General features: G+C 34.1%; 2 protein-coding genes across 3 annotated transcripts in view; one reads left to right on the top strand and one right to left on the bottom strand.

The window, feature by feature from the left end:
* LOC145295853 (set1/Ash2 histone methyltransferase complex subunit ASH2-like) overlaps window positions 1-19,214 on the bottom strand; it is a 417,474-nt gene that overhangs the window by 173,989 nt on the left and 224,271 nt on the right. Inside the window, exon 15 of one of the 2 annotated variants that reach the window (XM_080141581.1) lies at window positions 9,699-9,887. The exons of the other annotated variant lie outside the window; for it this stretch is intronic. Within the exon in view, the coding sequence (XP_079997707.1) occupies window positions 9,714-9,887 (174 nt within the window). The 3' untranslated portion in view covers window positions 9,699-9,713. Of the gene's footprint in view, window positions 1-9,698; window positions 9,888-19,214 lie in introns of those variants that run through there. 2 annotated transcript variants of the gene reach the window in all.
* The window catches only part of LOC145295852 (uncharacterized), a 70,443-nt gene that overhangs the window by 46,776 nt on the left and 4,453 nt on the right, over window positions 1-19,214 (top strand). Inside the window, exons 2-7 of the mRNA XM_080141579.1 lie at window positions 7,840-8,053; window positions 9,564-9,640; window positions 12,367-12,427; window positions 13,047-13,142; window positions 14,936-15,965; window positions 18,428-18,503. Coding sequence (XP_079997705.1) covers window positions 7,840-8,053; window positions 9,564-9,640; window positions 12,367-12,427; window positions 13,047-13,142; window positions 14,936-15,965; window positions 18,428-18,503 — 1,554 coding nt within the window. The remainder of the gene's footprint in view (window positions 1-7,839; window positions 8,054-9,563; window positions 9,641-12,366; window positions 12,428-13,046; window positions 13,143-14,935; window positions 15,966-18,427; window positions 18,504-19,214) is intronic.

Here is a 19,214-nt window from a genome sequence, read left to right as displayed (position 1 = left end):
TAATGTACATTTTGTTGCAATTTAAAAAAACATTATCTCTCATCTAGCAATTCATGATATAGATATAAAATTTTCAATGATTTTTTAAAAAACTGCAACAGAATGTACATTACATAAAATAAATACAAGGTAATTTTTAATTCAATTTAAATTAAATTTTTATACCTTATTTTGTAAAATTTATAAAAGTGCATCTTGAAGATAAATAAATTTCAAATTTAATCTTGTACCTTTATTTTTAAAGCCTATAGCAAAAACATTTTGTTTAATAATTTTCATGCCTTGGATGAAATGCTTTTCTAACTTGTATATGTATATATATTTTTTTCTTTCATAATATTTTATTTTGTCTTACACTTGTTTCGTTGAATAGTGTACAAACACCAAACAAGCCATCAGAGATAGTTAATATTTTACTTGAAAAAAAAAAAAAAAAAAAACAGTTCAAAAGTTTTTTTTTTCTTGATTAAAAAGGATGATATATATATATATATATATATATATATATATATATATTATTACTATAATAATTTGTGTGTGTGTGTGTGTGTGTGTGTGTGTGTGTGTGTGTGTGTGTGTGTGTGTGTGTGTGTGTGTGTGTGTGCATAGAATCTATGTATAGATTTATGGACTACTAAAACTCTGGATTGTTTGTGCAAAAGGATGACATGATGACAGATAACGTCCCTAACTGATGACATCATCTATTGAATAAGAGAAGGGGAGGGCTATTTTTATCTAGCCAAAAATCTTAACCAGTGGATAAAGATAAGACAATGTTTTCATGCTTGAAAGACTTTATTCATTCCATATGATGTTCTGCTACCTTATGCAAAAGCCATGTGAAGTGAAAAAAAAAAAAGATGTGGAGGTGGCATTACAAATGAATAATAATAGAAGAAGAAGACGAAGAAGAAATATAAAGAACAAAGAAGAAAAACAAGAGAGAAATCAACCTTTGGTAACTTTCTCAAGGGAGGAGGGGGTTAAAATACTTAACTTTCTTAAATTTTAAATCTATAGGTAAGAAGTGTTCTGTGAAAGTAGGTTGGGAGGTAATTAGGTGGGTGTGTATGTTAAAATCAGACGATTAAAAAGAAAAAGATTTTACATCATATACGGCACAATCACGTTGACACACCGGTTCTTGCCAGATTACCGGAGTTAAGCAACGATGAGTCTGGCGAGTACCAAATGGGTGACCATTTGAGAAGGATAAGTGATGTATGTACCGCGCTGAATCATAGAAATTTCCAGGTTAGTATCTGGAGGCACATTTAATTCACTGGAAGATATGCACACCCGAATAAACTTGCCTGGCGGGTAGGCTACAAGGCGGTACTTCACATAGCCTGCTGCAAGATGACTTCCTGAACCTGCATGTCAAGCACATTTGCCACAGCAAATGGTGACATATGAAGTGTGTATGACATGAAGTTGAGCCTCGTTGATCACCTAAAACAAGGAAGATTAACTTATATGCAGGGTTTGAGATTAAAATTAAGGAGGTATGACAATATTTGCAGGCAATTCGGTATTATATAATTAAAATCATAGATTTTGTCATTCTTTAAAGATATTCAATGAAATGAAGAAATCTATGGCAGATGTATTATTTTTGAGTTGATTGTGATCAACGGACTCATATATACATACAGGTGTAAGCAGAGGGTGGAACGATAATATTGTCACCATAGAAAAGACAACATGATTACATTTCCATTTGATGAAAACAAATTTTCTGTTTTTGTTGCAGATCATCTTCAAGTTGGCCAGTTGTGTACAAATCCCAAGAGCGATAGAAGCCTCCTATCAAATCTGACATGAAGGGCTACTCATGAAAATTAAATCATGGATGTATACTAAATATAATTAGATCCTTCTTAGACAATAGACCATTCAGGTTGTCATTGATGGACGTACATCCATGCAGCATAACATAAATGCGGGAGTTCCTCGGGGGGGGGGGTCGATCCATTATTATTCCTGATATTCATAAACAACCTTGCTGATAATACTGTGTCTGAGATGGGTATATCGATGATATAGCGCTCTATAACATGCATGTGTGAAAAATGGATGTAGATAAATCTAAGACAATGGCAGAATCGTTACAAAATGACTCCCACACCGTAGTGGAATGAGGCTATAAATGGATAGTAAAACTAAGCTGTTCTGTTTTAAAAATTCCAACCACCGATATCCATGAAAAATAACACCATTCCTGAGAATTCTTCCTTCAAACTCGTCAGCTTAACATTCACATGCAATATGAACTGGAACAAATACATTAAGTACATTGCGAAGGCTGCTGCAAAGAAGGTGGGTTCCCTCTATCGAGCTAGAAAACTACTCACACCTGAAAGCATCCTGTACCTACAAGGCCACGGTTCACTCATGCATGGAGTATTGTTGCCACATCTGGGCTGATGCATCCACCACTTGGATAGGGTCCAAAAAAGATTCTTCAATGTAATAGGTCCCACTTTGTTAACTAAGTTCCAACCTCTGTCCCATCACCGCACTGTATCATCTGTGCTTGTTTTACAAGTATTTCAATGGAATGTGCTCTGATGAACTTGTTGCACTTGTGCCCCCTCAACGTACATATCTCCAACAAACCCGCTTAGCAACAAAATGACACCCCTTCACTATTGAGGTCCCTAAATGCCAGAAAGCTTTCTATTCTCATTTCTTCCCTTGAACAGATAGACTTTAGAATTCCTGCTACATGCTTACGTGGCTGTACTCATATGCAGAGGTTTAAATGTAATGTAAACTACGATTTTGTTAATTTTTCCTAAGCAGTAGCCCCTTACGTCCAAGTGGCGATATGCCTTGTTAGGGGTGAACGTGATTAAAAAAAAAAAAACTGTCTAAAAGTGACACAATGTTAAACGAGCGAGATCAGAGATGCGCTGCTCTACAATTCATGCTCTCTACCAACTCAAGTTATGACAACAGGATCATTGCCAGCACCCTCAGGTGAGGGCCACATCATACAACCTCACATCTTTGAAGTCGGTTTGAAAGTCAACACCAAAGTATACCTGGATGTGCTGAAGAGTGTGGTGATCTTCTAATGCAAACGAGTGGCTGCTGGAAGACCCTGAGTGTGGCAGCAGGACTCGGCCCCAGCCCACAAGTTCAAAAAGACCCAGACTTGGCTTCAGAAGGAATGCTACGATTTTGTACTTTTTTCTTCTCCTCCCCCCAACCTGAACCCGCTGGACTACTTTGTTTGATCATATGTCGAGGACATCACCAACATAACCTCCCACAACACCAAAGCCAGCCTGATCGCTGCCATTCGCTGAGCTTATGCCGGTGCTTGTGGAAAAGGCATGCTCCTAGTTCCAGACCCCTATCAACCAGTGATTGAGGCTGAAGGCAGTTACATTGAATAGATGTCACCTTTACTACATAATTACCTGGATTGATTTTTTCAATAAAAGTTTTTAAATAAAGCTGTAGTGTTGTTTTCTTTAGAGTGCCACTTTTATTGTCTACATTTTTTGGTTTTATTTTACTTCAGTCGAAGTTCTCAGAAATCAAAAGGACCACAACCTGGAGCTAAAACTTGAACTCTATATGAGATGCATAGATATTCGAATGTTCCATTAAACTTCTTTATCTCTCAAACACTGAGTTACTAAAGAAATTGAGAACATAATTTTCCTCTCTCCAATTAACCATTTTCATATGTTGTAGTATATCTTTCATTTTGGTCTCTTGGTCTTACTGGATGCCAAGACAAGAATTCATCTAGTCTGCTGGAGTATCCAGCTTCGTGTTATTACTTGAGGTAACATCACTTGGATAAAGTACCCCATGTAAAAGCTAATGTAAGTTAGCCATAGTGAGGAGATCTTATTTAGGCAGCGAATACTATGTGATTTTGAATATTTAGTCAGGGTTTACTTCGAGGGAGAGGTATCCTCATGTCAGGTTATTCTGGCAAACCCCTGTACAGAGAGACCTTAGCCACTCGAGGATAGTGTCTAGTCGGCATTCAAGTTCTTTCCTACACTGTATGTATTTACATGAGAGGAATTAAATTACGCAAATTACCAATTAGAAAATTTATTGTCCATAAACAAAGAATTTGAACACATATGTATACACATTAGCTGTATCTACCCGGTGTTACCCGGAAGAGAAGGGTTTGAAAAAAAAGAAAAAAAAAAAAAAAAAGATGCCTAGTAATAACTAGGGCTATGACAACAGCGTATTCTTTTCATTGTTTTGACTCTCGAATGTGTATCCGACACAGACACAGTTAATCAACCGAGAACCACATCACTCTATATAAAAGCATATAAGATATCAACAGATACACACTCGAGAGTCAAAACAATGAAAAGAATATGCTGTTGTCCTAGTAATAACTCAAATAATATAAGAGAGATAAGTAATAAGCATAAAGATTTATCTAACATCATTTGATTCATTATTTTAAATTTTCACCATCGTATAAGCTGCGTGAAACAGATTTTTTTTTTTTATATAAACAAACTGAAGCCAATGAGAGTTTGGTTTTGTAAAAGACGTGTTGGAAAGAGTAATTGTTTAGGTAGAATGAAATATCGATGTGTCAGATGTGATGCTATTTGTAAAATAAAATTTTAAAATCCAACAAAATAACTTTATACGTTAGACGATGATGAGAAGAAGGGAAAGCGAGATCTAAATGCTACTAACAATATAACAGGTTTGCCTATATACAAAACGTGTCTGTAATGCAATTCTTTTATCTAGATATGCAAGTACTAAAATCTTGCTATTTACACGGCTACTCATGGTCACTCGAGAAAGTCATTGCAGATTGACTCATCGAGTTAAAATGTCCTCTCTTATAAGCAAACATTTGAGATTTTCCAACACGTTTAAACTTGTACAAGTTTATGAGAACTGTATCTTTTTATGGAGATTAAATCTAAGTTCAAGAAAAGCAAAAAATACTTTTTAGGTCATGTGACCTATGAACTCAGAAATCTGGTAGGGATGAAACCCTCCATAATGGGATTATATTGTTAAATGTATTCTTTAAAAAAAAATGTGTTTGATTCAACTCAAAATATTCAGCATTAAAAGTTTTGAAATTATCTGAAAATCATATTTATAAAAGAAAACTGTTTACACAATCTTTTTTTGTTTTTCTTAAATTATTTTTTTTTTTACTTTCATTCACTGTAAACAAGACATGTTGTCAGTGAGCTATATAATAGGTGACTTTGATAGGAGAAAGATTTATAAGGGACAAGCCTAGGTGGGGAGTTGAATGACAAGATGTTTGTTCACATTGCAAAATAACTTTCCGTATGTTGCATGTCATGTTTAATAATAATATTATGTATGTTGCATGTCATGTTTAATAATAATAACTTTCTGTATTCTGCATGTCATGTTTCTCTGCCCGTACGGGCAGAGAAACATGACATGCAGAATACTTTTTGTGATAGATGCAAAAATGTTGTAATCAGAAACTCAAGTCAAAAGACTGACGATAAACTTTTTATGACTGTTTTTTTTTTTTTTTGCAGTTAAATTATTATTTAATTCTTTTTCTAAAGTTTTATTTTTGATAATATTGAATACTAACAGGGAGACCCAACGTTGCCCAGGATTGAATGAGGATCAACGAATGTTTCACACTTCCAATATTTTTATTGTCATCGAAATCTGTGAAATTTACCATTTTTCAATCAAATCGTTGGGGACCCACCAATGTGCTCTAGTTGGGGACCCACCAATGTGCACCAAGAGAAACTTCACATGCCTTTCTGCAATGACTTAGTTCACAATATAATGTAGTCTACATTACACTGTAGAGAACCTACTGTTGATTGGTTTTATATAATGACTGAGATTAAAATTAAAAATACAAAAGTCAAGTATCAGGATTTATGTTCTAAACAGAAACATTCATTTTGAACACGCCCCTGTCTTATCAAAGAACCTACTGTTGATTTTATACAGTAGACCCTTCTGCTTGTGCAGTGATAACACTTCTCTGATGCACTTGCAATGCTAGGTAGTATAAGGGTCTTAACCTCTGTCAAAATCAGACTGTTCCTTCTTTAATCAGATTTTTTTGATTATCGATTTTCAATACTTATCAGAGGTAATCCAATAAAAAACAACTTATCTCAGAACACTTCCAGACACATAAAATAAATTTGTACGACATTTCAAAAAAATCGTCCCAGTGGTTTTGGAGTCCATAGGAATGAACTTACAAACAAAGTCCCTCTTATATATAAGTAGAGATATTCATTGTAATAAACTTTTATTTAAAACGGTCCCTATTTACTTGCCTTCACAGTAAAACAACCTTTTATTTTGTTTTCTTTATCAAGATATAGACATTGTAGAATGCTATCATGATTGTGGCTTCTTTCAAATTTGTATTTAAATTTGATTGGATTTTATGAAAATTTTCAGTATTGTAAAAACTAGGAGTTGTATATCGTGGTATTTTTGTTTTTTGTTTTTAAATTTCATTTTTGTTAACTCATTGACACTCGACTGTTTGCCCTTTCTCTTAAATTTTAGTAAGAAAATACTTACATTTTTTAAACAAATAGCTATAGGTACGGATATCCAAATAATATTCCTCCATCTCAACGGAACAACAGCTCAATCTAATAATACTAAACCAGAAGTGACAATAAGTGTATAGATGTAGAATATAAATTATTGTAGAAATATAACGTACACTAAGACGGATAAATAAAGAAATATGTCATTATAAAGTATGAATATTGCAATAAAATTGATAGGTCATCTTACAAAATGTTGAAATTTAAAACCTACAAATATTTTTAAAATGTTTTTTTTTTTTGCTTTTTTGTATTTTTTTGTAACGTTTTAAAATCAGTAAGTAAATGACAGAAAAAAATATTTTTATTCGGAATTATAAATTTTATTAGAAATGAAATAAAAAAAATTAATTTTTTCCTCCTATATTTTTAAAAATAAATACAAAGAAAATTTAAGCAAATCTGTCAATTAAAATTATTATATTTATATAAAACACTGAAATTTTTTTCCTTTGAAATAAGTTCAATGAAAAAAAATATATATATATATGAGACTGTGGGGAGTTTAACAGTGAGATGTTTGTTCACATTACATTTAAACTTCTGCATGGTAGTACAGTCAGAGAAGCAAGAAACATGGAAGGAATTTCAAAGTCCAGCAATCTGAAATAAGAAACTATTAAAGTAGAGGGCTTTCCGGCATCAAGTGACCTCTACAGTGAAGGGGTGGAATTTTGCTGCTCATCATGTTAGTCGAGAGTTTGTATGTCAAGTGGTTACAAGCGCCAGGAGTTCTTCAAAGCACATTCTATTAAAATACTTGTAAAACAAATACAGTTGTTATTATTATAATAATGCCAGTGGCATTCACACTACACGGATTGAACCAGCTTCCTCTGTAAGAGGAAGTTTCATGGGAATATTAAGTTCACAAGCTGTCCACAGTCATACGTATATCCCGGTTAAGATAGATGACAACACTAGGTTTTTGTAGTTCTTGCATGAAGGTGTCGATGTCTTCCTACATACAGCATTTGGTATTCCCAAATGATCACTTATCTGGTACTGACCAGGCTCAAAGTTGCTTACCTTCGATGACCTAACGAGAACTGGTGTATCAATGTAATTATACCATATACGAAATTATTATTACATTTAATTGAATAAAAGTGTTTTTAAATTAAAAAAAAAAAAATTACATATGTGTATGAATTGGCATAGGCAGACGATATGTAGTCAGTCAATTTTATTATCTAAATTGTTGTATATCTTTGTTTTTTTTTTTATTCCCAAACAGGCAACAAACAGTACAGAAAGCCAGTGAAGAAAAAAAAGAAGAAGAAGAAGAAGAACAAGTATCAGTAAAGGATAAAATCAAAGCGTTTGAGACTCATGCCCTGAAACCTCTCAGTCCGGAGAATGTTGAGCAACATCGAACTCTGATCAAGAGGCCACACAGTCGACCGATCAGTGAGAGTGAATCACTAAGTTCAAGCACAACACTCATAATGGTAAATATTAGTGATGGGACGATTCCAATATTTTTCCTGATTTCAATACAATTATCAATTCCGATTCTTTAAAAAAAAAAACTCTGAATAGTTATTCATAGAATTGTTGTTTCTTATTTCTTTAAAAACCCATGCAATATATGCATACATATTATCACAAACTTATAAGGCTTGATCTATATATTAGAGTTTTACTAGAAGTCTAAAATTAAGAAACAATTATTAAATAATCGTTAGTACGAATAGTGGAAAATTAAGTTTAACAAAAAGAAAAAGAATTAAAAGAAGTCGAGCATGCGGGGTCCCTCTCCACAAGTGGATAAATCCGTTGTGGCAAAAATTTATTTTCACCATGACTAATGTTTGCATAAAATTTTTTTTAAAATTCAAGGAATGGTTATTGAGATAAGTGTGGACAAATGAACAGACAAACGATTTGAGAGCAATTTACCCCTATAATGGCTCCTAAGTGGGTAACCAGAGTTATCCAGGAAACTCCGTTCTGGCAAAAATTTACTTTCACCATGACTAATGTTTTTGCAAAATTTTTTAAAAAATCCAAGGCGTGGTATTTGAGAAAAGTGCAAACAAACAGATGGACGAACGTGAGTGAATTACTACGTCCAATCCCTCCTTTGTTGATGGACGAATAATCATTTGACTGCTTTATGCCAAACTTCTAGAGTAAACGTAATATTGTGATGACTAATTCCTATTAATCCCTAGCTGTGCATTGAATGGATACCATAATACTTAGTTCGCTACACTTAATCATAATAAAGGTCTATACAAAATTCTAGCCAGATTGGCCTAGTAATTTCCAAGAAAATTTCTAGAGTAAATGTGGTATTATTTTGATTAATCCTTGTTAATCCCTCAACTGTGCATCAAATGGATATCATAATACTTAGTTTGCTGCACCTTGTCAAAGCAAAGGTCCATACAAAATTTCAGCAAGATCATCCCAGTAGTTTCTGAGAAATAATGAAACTGACAGACAGACTAATAGTTGGTTGGTTGTTTTATGGCATATCAACCCTTTTCAGGTTATTTAATACCGAATCCAGTTATTTTGGAGAAAAGGTTTTTAATAGAATATATATATATATTTTTTTTTTTATTCAAGTCGATTTCTATTTAACCCATAGTTGGAACCATAACAGGTACTACCACTCCGGGTTAAAGTGGACCAGGGAGCAATGGCAATTAAAGGATGGCTCCACACTCCCCGAAGCCTACAAGCTGGGGCTTCACCATCGGATATAGTTTAAGGTCATATCCAGGACCTAGACTTAGAGATTATAGGTTATTAGGAGCTTGTGTAACTAAAAAAAAAATGAAGTTTTTCATAAATGACTTAAATAAATGATGGTTGCAGAAAGAATGGAGATAATTTTAACAAATAAGAAAAACTAAGAAAAAACCTTGTGTTTTATCTTGTAGGGGATATCATCAACTGTTTGTATAGTGAATGACAGTGTTTTTTTTTTTGTTTTGTTTTCTTTTTAAGGGCCAAGTCTTTCGGAAACGTGCAGATACTGAGAAATGTCAACGAAAAGAGACGTTATCAGCGTCATCAGTGCAAAAGTAAGTAGACCGCCACACCCACCCAGAGAATTAATCCTGAAATAGCTGCACCCCTCCCCACTCAAAACCGAAGCTACCAGGCTTTTCTTGACAGAAAAAAAAAAGGTGCAGTTGCTATGGTCTCATTGTAACAAGCCTGGGAAATTCCTCCACATGGGAAAGAAGGGTGGAAAGAAGAGAACACACATTTCTGGTGGCGGTTGCCGGAAGAAGAAATCACAATCAAAGTTGAACTGACCTTTTTCGACTGAAACAAATATAAAAATAAATAAGATGAGTCATAATGCTCGACGGTTGGTTGGCCAAATACTAGGAAAGTTAGTAGCGATTAAGGTATTAACTGAGTCATCACTGTCCACCATATATATATATATATATATATATATATATATATATATATATACACACACACACACACACAGGGTGAAACAATAAAATTGTCGCCATAGAAAAGATGACATGATTCCATTTCCGTTTGATGAAAACCGGTTTTCTATTTTTTTCTTGCAGATCATCTACTAGTTGACCAGTTGTGTACAAATCCCAAGAGTGATAGAAGCCTTCTATCATGTCTGAAAGTGACATAATATTCAACGAGCGAGATCAAAGATGCAGTGCTCTACAACTCATGCTCTCTACCGATCCAAGTTATAACAACAGGACCATTGGCAGCACCTTCAAAATGTATCGCTGGATTGCCATGAATAACAGGGACGTGCCCAGGGTGATGAAAACAAAATTTCCTGCCACAATTATGGTCTTTGGCACGATTTCAAGTGAGGGCCACATCATGCCATCTCACATTTTCAAAGTTTGCTTGAAAGTCAACACCAAAGTGTATCTGGATGTGCTAAAGACTACAGTGATCCCCTGGTGCAATCGAGTGGCCACTAGCAGATCCTAGGTGTGGCAGCAGGATTCGATGCCAGCCCACATGTCCAAAGAGACTCAGGCTTGACTTCAGAAGGAGTGCTACGATTTCGTACCCTTCTCTCACTGCCCCTCTCCTCCTTTGACCTGAACCTGCAGGACTACTTCATTTGGTTATACGTCGAGAACATAACCAACATGACCTTCCACACTGGCGCTCAAGGAAAAAACATACTTCCAGTTCTGGACCTGTATCAAGGCAGTGATTGAGGCTGAAGGCGGCTAAATTGAATAGATGTTAGCTCTACTACATAATCAAGTTATCTGAATTGATTTTTTTCAGTAAAGGTTTTAAAATAAAGCTGTAGTATCGTTTCCTTAAGGCCAAGAATTTTAGCATTCCACCCCATATTAATTATAAGTATATAATAGCAATTATTATTGTCTATAACTGCTATTATCATATTTAAGCCCCATTGTACGTGCTGAGCTTTACACATCTTGATAGGTCCACTTTTAAGGAAGCCTTCAACACTTGTTTCATCTTCTTTATATATATATCGCGGATCTCCCAACCTGGACATTTAAAAATCACTGTTGATAACACCGAACAGTCTTGTTTTTCTTAGTGGCATCATGCCAAGAGAGATAAAAAAAAAATACAAAATAAAATAAACTGTGTCTATCCTGATGAATACATGATTAAATTGAAAAGTTTGGTTTAAAAACAAATGTTTATTTATCTTTAAAAAATCTGCATTGAATTGTTTTACTGAACTAAAGTTTTAACATTTCTGAATTTTTTAGATGATGATTGGTTATTTGTATTATTTGGACTTATCGGACTACTGTTCTCATCTTGAGTGTGATTTACGCAATGTTTTGGTTGATGTAACCTCCAACTTTCTTCAGATATCTTGTCGAACTCAAGAATGTTTCAAGGACCTGTGGTGCAGGGATTAGAGTACTTGGAAAAATTAATTGTAAAAAGTTATATTCTCCTGAAGGTTGAAGGTTCAATTCTCAGTGTAGCGACTGAAAAATACAATTGCAAATTACTTAGGACCTCTGTCCAGTCATGACTGATGGAACAAGAGCATGCTACTCCCGTGAAATATATAACGGGTTTCGCTCAAAATTCCATCCAAATTCCCCAGTTCAACAAGATACACATGAAGAAGGTCGGAGATTACATCGACCGAAATGTGAAAATCACACTCAAGATGAGAACAGTAATCCGATGAATCCAAATAATATGATTACATTTTGAATGTGTGTATATATATATATATATATATATATATATATATATATTAAAGATCATACGTATTGAACTAAACAATAATATTTTTCAAAAGTGTTCAATAAATTTGTAGAGCTTATAATAAAATTATATGAACATCAGAGAAAAAAAAACCTATGTGAATTGATCAAGGTTTTGACCATAACTCATCTTGTCAGGAATTCAATAATGCCTAAAACAATTTTTTTGTTGTTTTTTAAAGAGTATTAGCACGGATGACATTTGGCAAACTGACACTAATTAAAACATCTCATTTATTGTCTAGACCGATCACTCTCACCTTCCCATTAATATATTTGTCAGGCACACATACAACCTCTTTTCCCCTGCCCCTTCAATCGGATGTTTCCTATCATGAATAATTCAAACTAGTCAGAGATTTAGTCGCATATATTTAACTAAAAGCAAATTACAAATATTCAACCTTGCATTTAAATTATTGGGAAAAAAAGAAGAAAAAAGGATAGTAAAAGCTGAATTGTGTAAACATGTGGTTGTGGTATTTTATGCAAGATGTCTTCAGTTTTCTGAACTACTTTACTTTCTATTTCAGAGTCAACAAAGATGACGATTATTTTGGAGTTATAGGCAGAGAAACAGAAGTTTTAAAATCAGTAAGTAAATGACAGAAAAACATATTTTTATTCGGAATTATAAATTTTATTAGAAATGAAATAAAAAAATTAATTTTTTCCTCCTATATTTTAAAAAATAAATACAAAGAAAATTTAAGCAAATCTGTTAATTAAAATTATTATATTTATATAAAACACTGAAATTTTTTTCCTTTGAAATAAGTTCAATGAAAAAACATTTCTGAAACTACCAGTGTAATTTTAATGATCTGACTATCTGCATTTATCCACTGTTATTCGGGTGAAGACATGAAGCCAGATGGAGAACTGTGAAAAAATATTAAAAATATAGTCAGTGTGAACAGACATCTAGCTGTTCAACTCTTTATATAGTATGCCTGTAAATTTGGTCCCAAATAGTAACCCCTTACAACAAAGTGGCTCTGTGTCTTGTTTGGGGTGACATAACGGTAAAAAAAAAAAAAGGTTGTAATATGTTTTTTTCAATAGGACTTTTCAAAATTCGTTTTAGTTTTCAGTTATTTTAATAATAAAAAAAAAATGTATCAAAGGTAGGTATAGATGAGAATGACATACATAGGAGATCTTGTTTAGTTGTTTCACACAGAGATGTTAATAAAAGTTTGTTTTATTGCAGTATCGTCGTGCACCAGCACCACGGAACAGGAACAAAGCAACCAAAGCATTGTATCGGAAAACAATGCCGAACATGGATAGTACGGAAAGATCTGACGTAAGTTCATCAAAAAAAATGTCATTTTGATTTTGTTACTTATAAAAAAAAAATGAATCCTGAAATATTGATGAATGGATATTTCAAAAACAATATCTTGAAATAACTATGACAATTTCTTACAAAATGTACAGGCTTAAGAGCTATTCTCTACAGAATCATTAATTCACAATCCTTTTGACAATCCAATCATATTTGGTACAAATTAAACTTCAGTCTACACATGTGACTTGCACATTGTATCTGCATGTGTTTATAAATGGAACAAAAATTGTTAGAGATTTTTTCAGTCTCTCTGTGCCATCACCAATTTTTTCCTGTTTTCTGGTCGATTGAACGCCTGTTTTTGCATTATTTACTGAAATCTATATTTCATATTATATGTCTATAACTCCACTTCATATTGTATGTTTATGCCCACTTCATATTGTATGCCTATAACTCCACTTCATATTGTATGCCTATAACTCCACTTCATATTGTATGCCTATAACTCCACTTCATATTGTATGCCTATAACTCCACTTCATATTGTATGCCTATAACTCCACTTCATATTGTATGCCTATAACTCCACTTCATATTGTATGCCTATAAGTCCACTTCATATTGTATGCCTATAACGCCACTTCACATTGTATGCCTATAACTCCACTTCACATTGTATGCCTATAACTCCACTTCACATTGTATGCCTATAAGTCCACTTCATATTGTATGCCTATAACTCCACTTCATATTGTATGCCTATAACTCCACTTCATATTGTATGCCTATAACTCCACTTCATATTGTATGCCTATAACTCCACTTCATATTGTATGCCTATAACTCCACTTCACATTGTATGCCTATAACGCCACTTCACATTGTATGCCTATAACTCCACTTCATATTGTATGCCTATAACGCCACTTCATATTGTATGCCTATAACGCCACTTCATATTGTATGCCTATAAGTCCACCATATTGTATGCCTATAACTCCATTTCATATTGTATGCCTATAACTCTACTGTCACTACTAATTTAACATCATTTCAAGAGTCGAGTCATCCGCAACACTGAGTAAACATTTTAAAAGATCTTTTTCGTGTGCATGTCGAGATTGGAGAAATAGCAGCATCAATTTTCATGTGTATGTTGGAGTTTAGAGAAAGAGTTGCCTTCTTTTTTTTTTTTTTTAAACTCTTTTCCACCTCAGACAAATCATATTTTCACTTGAAACTAGTTGGGATCATGTCTAACAGACGACTGTGGGGAGTTGAGCAGCGAGATGTCTATTCACATTATGTGTAAACTTCTACAGGTTAGTACAGTCAGGGAAGCAGGAAACACAGAGAGAATTCCAAAGTCTAGCCGTTCGAGGGAAGAAACTATTACTGTAGAAAGCTTTTTGACATCTAGGAATCTCAACAGTGAAGGGGTGGGATTTTGCTGCTTTTCAGATTAGTTGGTAGTATATACGTAGAAGGGAGCACAAAATTCCATTAAAGAACTTGTAAAACGAACACAGAGATAAACACTGTGGTGATGGGACAGTGGTTGGAGCTTAGCCAATTGTGTGGCACCTATTAGATTTAAAACTATTTTTTGGACCCTTTCTGAGAGGAGAAACTCGTGTTAGATGTACTAACCCAGTGACAATACTCCATGCATGTGCAAATTGTAGCTTTGTAAAGATATAGAATGTTCTCAGTGTGAGTAATTTTCTAGCATGGTAAAGGGAACCCACCTTTTCTTGTTTATATGTGATTATTAGTACTAAATTTATTTTTTCTTTATATTTTAGATGGAGATAACTATGTCAGATTGGGAAAGCACCGTTCACAGTTTTCACCAGGCAGAGAGCCAGTTTGGAAAACAGGACTCAAAGAAGAAGAAGAAAACACCAATTCCGCTTCCATTGCCAAACCAAAATGCAAAGGATGAAGTTGATAATAAATTGGAAGATTCAACTGATGGAGTTGAAAAAACGGAGAAAAAAACAGAGGAGACGACGATGGAGACGATGTCAGTGAGTGACACAGAGAATATCAAGTCTGCGGAATCGTCAGAAAATAATATGCTTGATGTTATGAGCAGCAGTAGTGATGAAACGAGCCAAGGAGAGGAAATCAAGATAAAAGAGGAAATGAAAGAAGATGAAACTGATAAAGATGGGGAGGAGGAAGTTGAGTTGAAGAAAGAGGAAGTTGAACTGAAGAAAGAGGAGGAGGAAGTTGAGCTGAAGAAAGAGGAAGAAAAGGAAGAGGAGGAAAAGAAAAAAGAGGAAGAGAAAAAAATAAAAGAGGAAGAGGAGAAAAAAATAAAAGAAGAGGAGAAAAAAATAAAAGAGGAAGAAGAGAAGAGAATAAAAGAGGTGGAAGAGAGACTGATAAAGGAAGAAAAAGAGAAAGAAAAGGAAAAGCTGAAGAGAGAGGCAGAGGAAAAAGAAGAGAGGAAGCTGAAAGAGGATGAGAAGATGAAAGAAGGGAAGAAGGCAAAAGAAGAGGAGCTAAAGAAAGAAAAAACAAATAAAGAAAAAGAGCAAGAAAAGAAGAAAGAAAAAGAGAGCGAGGTGAAGAGAGAGAAAGAGAAACAATTGAAGAAGGAGAAGGAATTAAAACGTGAGAAAGATGAGATAAAACGAGAGAAAGAGGAATTAAATAAAGAGGAATTGAAAAAAGGCAAAGAACAACATGAAAAAGAAGCGGGAAAAGCCGAGAACATTTTCTTTCAAATTGATCCAACAGTTGAACCGACGGCAGCCAAATTAGTCAAGAGGGACTCCGGCCACCACGAAAGCAATGAAACCAGCGTTCATATGACAGACAGCAAAGGTATAATATTTATAAGATGTACATTTATAAGATAATATTTATAAAATATACATTTATAAGATATTCTTATTGTACCAAAAATTGTATGGCTAAAATTTTTGAGAAAGGGATAACCGAGGATATTTTAATTATGCTAAAAAGTTAACTAATTCAACTTTTTAGATTTAAAGAGAAAGGCATCAGAATTTAAACAATTTTCAGAATAAAATCATAATTTTTTAATTTGAAAATACAAAAATGTTTCTGCCCATTTTTTTTTTTTTCATTAATGTCAATGAAGACATTTTAACTTTTAAATAATATTCAACAACTTAACAGCAGGCCTGCTGTTTTAACGGCATCGGCGACCACAGCTCTCCAAATTGTAGAGCCATGGTAAAGATGGTAGTTTCCTGTTGCTTTCAATCTTGATTTGGGGGAGGGGGGATGTATCCCCCCACCCCCACCCCGGGAGTTAAACGTGCCCCAAATACCAATTTGGAAATTTCTACGACTTGGCACAGTAGATACAGCACCTACCCTTCCCAAATGGTCACCCATCTGGTATTGGCCAGACTCGCTGTTTAACTTTGGTGATCTGGCAAGAACCGGTGTGTCAACGTGATTGGGACGTATACATAAATAATTATACTTGTGCCGTATATATAAATATTATACCTTATACCTATTCTAAATTTATTATGCATAAAATATATTTGTTATATAGTCGAATAACAGTTATCTAATGTTTTTGTAGTGTCTATATAATTTCGGGTCGCACTTTTGTCAAATATGTGCGAAATTATATACACGCTGTTGGTTCAAAGACAGCAGACGAACGAATAACATAAACAACTTAGCTTTATTTACAAATTGACAAACAGCAATAAAGTGATGAGTAGTCGCTATTGAGGGGTGCGAAGGGTGCGGCCAGTGAAGAAAATATCTTCACTGCTTGGTCGTTGTCAACTCTCTCTCTCTCTCTCTCTCTCTGTCTGTCTCTCTCATTTTCTTTGTTATCAGCCTACTTTTTTTTTATATCCATAAATTGGAATTCAATTGTTCTTTTTGTTTTGGTCACAGACACAATTCCAATCCAGGTTAAAATGTAGAACGTCCCATAGTTTCCATTTTTAGGTCCTTTTCCACGACCCTAACTCTCGATCGGAATATAAGTTTACGTCATCGCTCAGCAATTGCCCGGTTTCTTGCATTGCATGTGTGCACCAACATCCAATATTTTTTTTTGGCGTTGCCCGTCACCCATCCAACATATTTTCCAAATGTAACACAAGGTAATACAGTGGTTTCTGATTTCACTCTCGATGCATACTGATAATTTGTTGTCTACAAAATGTTTACTTTTTGCTTTGGCTTGTCCGAGCCAAAAAAGAAATTATTTACTCATTAGGTGTTCTCACACAGCGCATCATCTCAGAGTACTTGTCGATAATAACCAGTGGTGTTCTCTGGAGTCTAAATGACAAAAGTCTCCCCAGATTTCCAACACATTCCACCTCTTTCAATAACCTTTGCAAATGATTTTGCGTTATTGCAACATATGTTTCCAAGTATGAAAATGTGCACATAAAAATGCAATATATACATATATACATGTATATATTTGCTTATACCCATCCTAGAACGGGTATTTTCCTATCAGTTTGGTGCAAAATTGTTTTATGGTTTGTAGAATGAATATTTTAAACGATTGTAAGTTGTTACATGCATATTGTCATTATTTAAACATATCACCATGATTAATTTATAACTTTTTCTTTTAGATTAATAAAGCATCATTCATTTTTTTTCTGCAAGGTTCTCACTCATATTGACACGAAAATGATTTCCTTTAATCAACATGAAGGGAGTATCATGATAATATTTGTCCTCACACAGTATTACTGATCAAAGATATCAGAGGAAAATTTAGTTGGGAAATCTTGCTCGATCCTACATATTCTCCTGACCTAACTCCCTCAGATTATCACTTATTTTAAGGATTACAAAACCATTTAAATGACGTTAAGTTAGAATTACGAGATAAGATTGAACATGAATTTGATTAATATTTCATATTAATATCAAAAGAATTCATAAGCAAAGTATTTATAAGTTCGTTGATAGATAGTTATAGAGAGACACAGGTCATTATTATTATGAGTAAATATTTTCAAAAATACAGTTTTTCGTTTTCATGATGAAATTTTGAATCACTAAAAATTTTGCACCGATTTTATATAAATTTATATAGTTTAAGAGTAAAAAAAACATTTGTTTTTAAATCAAACGCAATATTTTCATAAACTGCTAAATGTACTTTTAAAACACTACTTAACTTCACAGTTGTATAACTTGATGTGCAATGTACAAAGGCTGACCTAACGGGTCACAGGTTGTCAGGTACACTGCTAAAACTATTCTATTTCACAAAGTTCATTCAATTTTCTCGAACTTTCTTACGTTTTTTTTTTTTTTTGCAGATGATTTACCAAAGAATGATGAATCACCAAAACCTAAAAGACATTTAGCACATTTAGACCGAAAAACGATGTTCATGTAAGTACCATTATTTATACAGTTAATGTTGAGATCTAGTCGCAACAATTCATCGAACACGTTTCTATTTCATCCGTACATCGGAAAGAGTCATACCTTTAACAGTTGTATTACAGTGTAAGTGAAGACAATAGATGTAACTCCATAGTCTGTATTAGTATCCATTATCACACTCATGCCCCCCCCCCACATGTTCTTGTAACTATTAAAAGATCATTTCGAAAAGCAAACGATTATGTAATGTCGATATGAGAGAATGCTGGGGCATTCCATACTGACCAAAGCCGCACTCACCCTAGACAGGGTAAACGTTTCTTCCAAAGGCAGAAGTTTCATGGGAATATCTATATACCTTATAAGGTTTTAATGAACGATCAAATTTTAACAACAACTTTGTCATGCGTACATTGTTAAGCATTTCACGATTATATGAAACACATAATCATCACCCTGGTTCTCATTGGATCACCAAAGTTAAGCAACATTGAGCCTCATCAGTACCAGATGGGTAACCATTTGGGAATGGCAGGCGCTGCATGTTCAACATCAACATCTCCCTGCAAAAACTACAAAAACCTGATATCGTCATCTTCCCTAATAGTGATATACAAGCAACTGGAGATCACTTCTTTATTTGATATTCCCATGAAACTTCCTCTCTCGGAGGGTGCCGATTCAACTCACCCAGGGTGAATGTTGCTTCGGTTGGTA

The sequence above is a fragment of the Euprymna scolopes genome, chromosome 16 (assembly GCF_053919585.1).
Source record: "Euprymna scolopes isolate OS-2025 chromosome 16, ASM5391958v1, whole genome shotgun sequence".
NCBI classification, from domain to species: domain Eukaryota; kingdom Metazoa; phylum Mollusca; class Cephalopoda; order Sepiida; family Sepiolidae; genus Euprymna; species Euprymna scolopes.
The sequence above is the reverse complement of the archived record's forward strand: the minus strand, read 5'-3'. Positions and strand labels throughout refer to the sequence as shown.